We start from the raw sequence: 8,630 nt of genomic DNA, 5'->3' as shown, positions 1-8,630 counted from the left end.
CGGCAGCCCAGCTGTTTTGAAAAATGCTTCCTGTTTCTTTAAAGGCGCTCGCTGATCGGGCGGCCGGGGCTGGGGAGGCGGCGGCGGGAGCTGCCTCCTCTCCGGGCGGCGGCGCTGACTGATCTAGCGAATTGGGCTTCTGTGTAAACTGAGGCTAAACAAACACAGATGGAGCGCAGCGGGCGTTCTCCAGAAATGCTGGCACGGCGGCAGCGACTTCAGATGACACTCTGAGCGCTCCGGGAACGGACAGCCCGGCGGCTTCGCGGAGCCGGCGGCGCAGCTGCCCCGGACGAGGGGGAGAAAGGGAGGGAGGGAGGGAGGGAGCGAGCAGGGGGAGAGCAGGAGACTCCGAGGCGCTGAGCGCCGCGGCCGCCCGGGCAGAGCCGGCGCGCAGCGTGTAGAGCGAGCGCGGCGGGCGCGCTTCCCGGGCAGCCCCACGCCGCTGCCTTGCGCGCTGCCCGCGCCATGAAGCACATCCCGGTTCTCGAGGACGGGCCGTGGAAGACCGTGTGCGTGAAGGAGCTGAACGGCCTCAAGAAGCTCAAGAGGAAAGGCAAGGAGCCGGCGCGGCGCGCGAACGGCTATAAAACTTTCCGATTGGACTTGGAAGCGCCCGAGCACGGCGCCGCCGCCACCAACGGGCTGCGGGACAGGACCCAGCGGCTGCAGCCGGTCCCGGCCCCGGTGCCAGCCCGGGTGGCGCCGGCCGTTCCCTCAGGTGGGGGCGCGGACACGGCCGGGGAGCGCGGGGGCGCCCGGGCTCCGGAGGTCTTGGACGCGCGGAAACGCGGCTTCGCCCTGGGCGCAGTGGGGCCGGGACTCCCCACGCCGCCGCCACCGCCGCCGCCTCCAGCGCCCCAGGGCCAGGTACCTGGGGGTCCCGAGGCACAGCCTTTCCGGGAGCCCGGCCTACGTCCCCGCATCTTGCTGTGCGCACCGCCAGCACGCCCCACGCCGTCGGCGGCCCCTGCTCCCCCGGAGCCCTCAGTGCGCCCGGCCCCCCCCACGCGCCCTGGGGAAAGTTCTTACTCGTCAATTTCACACGTAATTTACAATAACCACCCGGATTCCTCCGCGTCGCCTAGGAAACGGCCGGGCGAAGCTACAGCCGCCTCCTCCGAGATCAAAGCCCTGCAGCAGACCCGGAGGCTCCTGGCGAACGCCAGGGAGCGGACGAGGGTGCACACCATCAGCGCAGCCTTCGAGGCGCTCAGGAAGCAGGTACCGGCTCCCAGCCACACATCCTCACTGCGCCCGGGTATGACTGCGGGAGTGGGTGGGTAAGTGGCGGGGGAACTTTTGGGAGGATGAGGGCGTGGGTAAGCGGCAAGTTGTCCCCGCCCGGTCGGCCCCAGGGCCCAGACAGGTTTGGGTCCTCCTGGGGCAGTGACCTTTGCCACAGCGTTGGTACGGCTCTTAGTTTGCAAAGTGGGGGTGAAGGTTCGAGATCTCTGGCTCGGGCACGCCCTGGTTACAGCCACCCCCATCCCCCCTGGGGTGACCCTGTCTGCGCGTCTGACTTCACCCCTCATAGTTCACTTTTATGGCAGCGAATATTTGTCTCCTGGAGTCCCTCGGACGCGGTGGGGAGTGGAGAGGGGCAATGTGGGAATCTGTCTCCGGCGGGGAAAGGGGGAAGACCCTTACCCTTCCGGCAATTTGGCGTGGTCTTGGAGGCCCGGAATGCTGCGGAGGGGTGGTCCTGGTTTTGCCAGAACATAAGGGTCCCTCATTCCACGGGAACCTGTCAGTCCCTCCTCAGCCCCCACCTCCCAGCAGGGATGCCCCTGAACTCAGGTTGCTTCTGCGCTCTGCACCCCTCGCTCCTGGTGTCCTTAAGGACCCGGGGTACAAGCCTGAGCCCCCTCTGCAGGGGCGGCCTCAGGAATTGGCTGGAGAGAGCCTTCCCAGGAGATCCCCTCCACTGCTGCCCTTCGCCGCCTGCCGCATGCTGAAGCAGGCAGGTCTGCTGAGGGGACTGATTGATCAGGGAATCTTCAGAAACTAGTTCTGGGGTGGGTTAGGGGCTTCTTAGTTTGGGGAAGGTGGGGGCTGTCCTCACCAGACACTGTCTTCTGGGGCCGATGGGAAAGAATATTTGTCCAAGAATTACCCATAGTGGGGAGTGGCAGTTTTACAATTCCACTTAGACAAGATTGAGACTGCCCTGGGATTCTAGGCTGCTCATTTTCACAGAGCGGAGATCTAAGAAGAGTGTGGTAAGTGCCCCCTGCCCCCACCCCGCACAGGGCATGGGGAAGGGTTGGGGGGGGTGTGGATGTGACTGGTTTGAATGGTCAGGATTTTTGCTTGTTCTGCAGCTGACTTCCTGTGTGACTTCAGGAAAGTTACTCACCCTCTCTGGGCTTTAGCCAACAACAAAGGATTTCAGAAAACATGATCTTTTTGGATCACACTCTCTCCTCTTCCTCCTGTGGGTGGGGCAGGGAAGGTGCCTGTGTCCATCCATGGGAAGGGAATTAAACTCCTGGGGAAAAGAGTTTCTATGACTTTTGAGCCAAAGTGTCACATTTGGGCTTGAGTAAGATGATTGGTCAGTGAGGTAGAGTGGAGTGGAGGAGTCAGATAACTGTCATAGACAGTTGGGACCTTGGGCAGTGGGCCCAGTGGAGAATTCAGTTTCACCCTCAGGCAGTGGCTCTGTGTCAGAGGGTGGCAGCCTGGAGGGCATCCTGCTACCTACCGCCCAGGATGGAAGGATGAGATGGCAGAGAGATGACTGTCCACCTGCTCACCTTGCAGCTAGGGCAACCCGTCTCAGATTGGGGAGGCCACGTGCCCAGAGCATCACAGCTGGTGAGAGGAAGGGCAGGGCTGGCACCTAGGTCCTTTAACTGACAGTTCAGGGTCCTCTTTACTCCTCCAGCTGCCTCTTTCAGTTCCGAGAAAGTATTCACGGTCTCTGTGTGTTCAACTACATCTCATTTGTCCAGTGGCTTGAACTTCTTTCAGTAATAAATTCCATCTTATTTGATCTTAACATCCCCGTCGGTTGAATTAGCTTTCCATTTAATGGAATGGAAAACTGGAGCCTGGAGAAAGAAGGAAGGAAACGCTTCCAAGATCACCTAGTGGGTTAGGGAAGATGACAGAAGTTTCTGGAATGCCCGCCTGGCCAAATGCTTCTCACAATGTCAGCTGTATCAGCGCTGTGGGCCCTGCACTCACAGTGTTGTTAAGTCGGAAGGTGGGCGTACACATGGCTGACTCTCTGAGATGAGATTGTTAATCGTGGTTTCCTTTCACTTCTGTCCTTCTTGTGCGGAAGTTCTATATAAGAGGGACAAATTCAGGGAGAAAGTGTGCACACACACACACAGGTACACACAGCTCTACCTATACACACGATCAGTACACGTGCCCAAGAGAACACACAAACGCGTGATCAGAAGCGCCTGCCCCGGTTTGTTCCCCCCCTTGTCCAGTCCATCTGTCCCTTCCCCAAAAAGGCTGCTGGTGGGCACCGGTCTATTGTCTGGGAGGGAAAGAAATGTCACTAGGGCACACTCACCATGTCCACATCACAGCCCCCATCCGATGGGGAAAGTCCTGCGTCTCAGAGGCGCTCCTTCCTCCTCTGGACCTCAGTATCCCACCTGTAGAAAGTGCACACGTGAATACACACACACACTCGTGTGCGTATGTGTGTGTGTGCCCCTATCCAGGCAGGCTGTGACTCTGGATCTAGGCTTAGGCTTGACGGTCTGAAATGGACCCTGGGAAAGGAGGGTGAGGAAGAAGGACGGTTTTTCCTGAAATGAGGCCATGGCTGTTGCAGCACCGAGGTCAGTTCTGGGACTGTGGCTCTGGTCTGGGGCTTCATTTCTCTGAGCAGATTCCTGGTACGGTGAAAAGAGCACTGGGCGGGGAGTCCGGAGGCCGGAGTTTGAGTTATACCTCTGCTGTATGCTTTCTGTGTGACCGTGGACAAGTCACTTTCCCTCTCTGAGCCTCAGTTGCTAAAGTTGGAAAATGGTGATAATGCTTACCTCATACACCGCTTCTCTGCAGAGAGCGAATGAAGAAAGGAATGGGGGCTGTAGGGGGAATGAACATTTCTCGAACATCTGCAACGTCCTCAGTGCTGGGCAAAGGCCTTGACCGATGTAGAAATAAGAATTCTGTAATCATTTTAATAATAATCATAGAAACTGCCATTTATCAGATGCTTCCTTTGTACTGGGTCGTGTGCTAAGCGTGTTATGCGTATTAGTTCATTTAATGAAGTAGGTATTGTTCCCACCCCCCCATCCCCCCGCCCTCATTCCCACCCCTGTTTCACGGATGGTGAGGCCGAGGTTCAGGGAACTTCTGTAAGTTGGTGGAGGTCTCGCAGCCTTTGGCCACCGTATGAGGCCTCCTGGGTTTTGCACTGCATGCCTCCCCGGCCTGCCATTCACCAGGCTTCAGGGTGCCGGTGCCCTCCCGGGCGTGGTGCAGTCACAGCCTGCGTGGCTGTGTGCCGCTGTCATTGCAGAGCCTGGATTGAATCGGAGTCAGCGAGTCGCTCCAGGGCCCAGGCTCCTAACGGCCCCGCTCTTCAGCCTGGTGACCACCCGGGAGCTGTCCACCCCCAGCATGGGGGAAGCCAGACAGTCTTCTGTGTTGTCCAACCCATCATGCTCTCAAGCAGGAAGGGAATGGGGTGGGGGGCTGCTTGGCCATGAGAAGTGCAGGTGGGGGAGAGGGAGGCCCCCGGGCAGCGGGGCCAGGGGGTGCGTATGCGGGGCAGATGGTCAGGCCGCAGCACATGCCACCAGCCCAGCTGCTCGGGGCCCTCCCCGCCGTCTCACGTGAAGGCCATGTGTGCATAGCTGGGCCTGGCCCATGTGCAGGGCTGCTCCGGGCCAGGTGGGAGAGGGTCCAAGGGAAAGCCTGGCCTTGCTGGGTGGGTGAGGGGAGGGGCCAGAGCTGTGGGCCTCGGCCTCCCCGGCAGAACCTTCTGGTTCACAGGCTGTGCTCACCCTCGGGGCATCTGGTGCATGTGCCGATTTGTGCAGATTTCCTCTCTCCCCAAGAAGCATGAAGCCCCTCAGCATTGATGGAGGAATGGCAGCCTAGCCAGGCAGAGGCCTGGGGCAGCAAGGAGGAGCCCTCAGGACCTGCTGAAGTGCCAAACCAGTGGCGCCCTCCTCTGCTGCCCCTGGAGTGTCCCAGGGAATCCTCAGCAAGTGAACTCAGGATGGCCCAGGAGGGGACATGAGGATGGCACCCCCAGCCCAGCACCTCCCTCAATCTCAGACCCCATAGGATGGCAGGGGCCCATGGCCCCACTGCAACCTGTACCCCCCTCCTCAGGGAATGGGGGACGGACCTGCTTGCATCCAGATGGGAGAGGGGTGACAGAAGCCTCTCTCCTGCCCCCTCGCATCCACAGTCACCAGGACAGCAGCTTGTTGAGCCTCCTTGCACGGGGCGAAGTGCCTTACCTGGCCCTGTTGTCATGCTGCCTTCCCATTTCACAGATGGGGATGCTTACAGAGGTGGAGTGAGTGACCAGGATTTGTCCCGTCTGGCCCTGGGCCATGGCTTTTAACTACTCAGACCCAGGTTCTCAGGGTCCAGCCTCGTTGCTGTGTAGCAGGTTGGGATTTTGTTTAAACAGAACTTGACAAGGACCTTGAACAGCTCTGTGTAGAGCGGCTTCACCCCAGGGAGCCAGCACTCACTGACAGGAGCCGATTAGAGAAAAATTTCAAATGGAATCAAGTGCTCGGCTGTGTGCCGGGGATGCAGTGATGTTGGAGCTCTGCGGGTCCAGGAGTCTCAGTGGGCATCTTGGGCTGGGTCTGAAGGGTGGGTAGGAGTTGGCACAGAGGCAAGTGGGTGGAGGGCTTCCAGGCCTCCTCTACATTGGCTGGTTGGCTCCTGGCTTTGCTTCTCTGTAGCGCCTCCCTACATCTGCCCATGGCGATTCCATTCTGAGGTAGCAGGTATTCTGATGCCCATTTTATTGGTGAGGAAACTGAGGTCCCCTAAGGTTGTGGACCTAAGATCACGTGGATGGCCCGGAGTAGAGCTAGGTCCTCAGAATCCCGGGCCAGTGCCCTTCCTGCTTTTTCCCGTTTGCTGGAGCCAGGAGAGGGTCCAGCTTGGGGTAGGTGGGATGGAATCTTTTAGGGGCACGTGGGACCTGGTGAAAAATCCCCATACTGCACCTGCTTCTCTGAAGCGTAACAATTCTTGTGGGGTGAGCGTGAGGCAGGTCCTTCTACTTTACAGGAAGTTTTGCTGCCTGTCAGTAGCTGCGGCCGAGTGGCCCTGCTGCCTCCTTTGGCTTCTGTCCTCTGCCCAGGCTGAGCAGATGACTGCTGTGTGGTCCCTGGCAGGTGGTGGGATGGCTGGGCTCTGGGCCTCGCTGTGGATGCTCAGAGAGGTAATGCACCAAGGCTGGGGTCCCATGGAGTCCAGAACTCTCCATCCCCTGCTCAGAAGCTTGGGCTGCCCACCTCCCCACCATAGGCTATAGATGCTCATCCATCCCCCGAAGCCGTTGCTTCTGGCTGATTGGAAAGAGCCCAGCTAAGGTGTGAGTTCAAAACCCAGCTTATCTTTCATCAGCTGAGAGATACAGGAAGTTCTTACACTCCCTGGGCATCAAATGCTTCTCTGTAAAGTGGAAGTTGTCATTTCTACCTCATGGTGCTGTTTAAAGATGAATTATATTCACAACACCCAGCCCTCTGCCTGGCCTTAGTAGATCACAAGAAACAGCAAGGGGATGGCCTGGTTCCAGCAGTCATCCAGGGTACCCAGGCATTATTCCCACTCTCCAGATAAGAAAACTGAGGCTCAGAGAGGTGAAGCTACCTGTCCAAAGTCACCCTGCTGTTTGGGATTCAGACCAGCTCTTTCTGCCTTACCTTGACCTCCTAGAATCAGATCCTCATAGACCAGGTTGCCTCTGAGCTGGGCTTTCGGGGGCCCAGCTGCTGCATCCTGGGCCGTGGGCACCAGGATCATCTGGAATTAGCCAGGTGAGCTGAGGAGCACACCCTGGGGAGCGGGAGGAGGTAGAGTGAGCTGGCAGAAGACGCCCTTGGTGTCCCATATATGGCCACCACTGGTGGTGGGAGTTTGGAGAGCCCGGTGGCCAAGCTCCTGGTGGGAGCTTGGAGAGCCCGCCTTCCTTGGGCGATAAACACACGAGCTTCTGACTCCAACCGGGTCTTAGCTGAGTGACCTGGGGCCCAATATGTCACCTCTCTGTTTCCTCATGTGCAGATGGGGTAACAATCTTTATTTGGGGAAAAGTTTCAATGGGCTAAAACTACCTGTAAATAGTGACCACGGTGCCAGGTAAACAACCAGAGCTCAATAGATGGGTTTTGTTCTTTAAACTCCACAGTTGCTTCTTAATTTATTTAATTAATTAATTTATTTTTGGCTGCGTTTGGTCTCCGTTGCAGCGTGACGTAGGGCTTTCTCTAGTTGCGGCGAGCGGGGACCACTCTTCGCTGCGGTGCACGGGCCTCTCATTGCGGCGGCTTCTCCCGCTGCGGAACATGGGCTCCAGGCGCGCGGGGTTCAGTAGTTGTGGCGCACGGGCTTAGTTGCTCCGTGGCCTGTGGGATCTTCCCGGACCAGGACTCGAACCCATGTCTCCTGCATTGGCAGGCGGATTCTTAACCACTGCGCCACCAGGGAAGCCCCCTCAATAGATGATTTTCTTGTTAGACCTGGACTTTGACACAAGCAGTGGGACAGAGTGACAAATCTGGGGCAAAACTGGCTCAGAACTTGGCACGGGAACCCCTAGGTCGGCCTTGACCTCATCTGTTGCTCTGTGGTCCCACAATGACCCTGGATCCCCATGTGCAGATCCCTTGCAAGATCCCTGCTCCCTGCTGGCAGGGAAGCCCAGCTGCTCAGGGCCCAGGGCTCAAAGAGCTGGGTAACTCCCAGCATGGCCTCTGGGTAACAGCACACTAGGGCCTGTGTCACAGAGCCGCGCCCGGTGTCCAGAGCCTCCACCAGGAGGGCACTCCCTCCCTGGGTTCAGGGGAGGCAGAGGTGCTAGGCTGTTCCCTGAGACCCCTGCCCCTGCCCCAGGGAACCTTTCTGTCCCACAGACCTTGTTTATTTGTTCAGGCTAATAAAGCAGGATTCTCTGGACTCTGGATGAGAACAGGCAAAGTGCATTGTTCTGCAGGCGTTTCTCAGATGGGTTTGGAGCTGTGGCCAGGGCTGGGAGGGGGAAGGGGAATGCACAGGAGTTGGTGGTCCCTGTGTCACCTCCCTGCCCCTCCCTGCGTTTCCTGGCCTGGTGAAGGGCAACTCCTTGGCTGCTAGAGGATTTTGAAAGGTGGCAGCAAACCTCACCTTGGGCCTGCGGTCTCAGGACCCCCAGGGGGTGGGGGAATGAGCAGGCACTATGTCCTGGCTCCAGATCTCCTGCTTCTCACCCTCTCTGGAGCCCCTCTTTGGAGACCCTCTGCAACACCCACCGTAATAATGTCACTGACTTGTATCAGGCCTTACTCTGTGCAGCGCATATGCCATCTCCTTTAGTCCTTACCACGCTGTGTGGTCGGTCAGTCCTGTTAGCAATATGACAAGGACACCAAGGCTCAGAACGGTTATGTCTCCTGCCCAGGGTTTGTAGC

At 58.2% G+C, this 8,630-nt stretch overlaps 1 protein-coding gene across 2 annotated transcripts in view; it reads left to right on the top strand.

Moving 5' to 3' along the window:
- Positions 1-350: 350 nt before the first annotated feature.
- Positions 351-8,630, top strand: part of ATOH8 (atonal bHLH transcription factor 8) — a 34,226-nt gene continuing 25,946 nt past the window's right edge. The window contains exon 1 of one of the 2 annotated variants that reach the window (XM_036874070.1): positions 351-1,224. In XM_036874070.1, the coding sequence (XP_036729965.1) occupies positions 469-1,224 (756 nt within the window). In that variant the 5' untranslated portion in view covers positions 351-468. Of the gene's footprint in view, positions 1,262-8,630 lie in introns of both variants that reach the window. The other variant, XM_036874071.1, reaches the window with a different exon arrangement.

The sequence above is a fragment of the Balaenoptera musculus genome, chromosome 13 (genome assembly GCF_009873245.2).
Source record: "Balaenoptera musculus isolate JJ_BM4_2016_0621 chromosome 13, mBalMus1.pri.v3, whole genome shotgun sequence".
Lineage (NCBI taxonomy): Eukaryota > Metazoa > Chordata > Mammalia > Artiodactyla > Balaenopteridae > Balaenoptera > Balaenoptera musculus.
The sequence above is the reverse complement of the archived record's forward strand: the minus strand, read 5'-3'. Positions and strand labels throughout refer to the sequence as shown.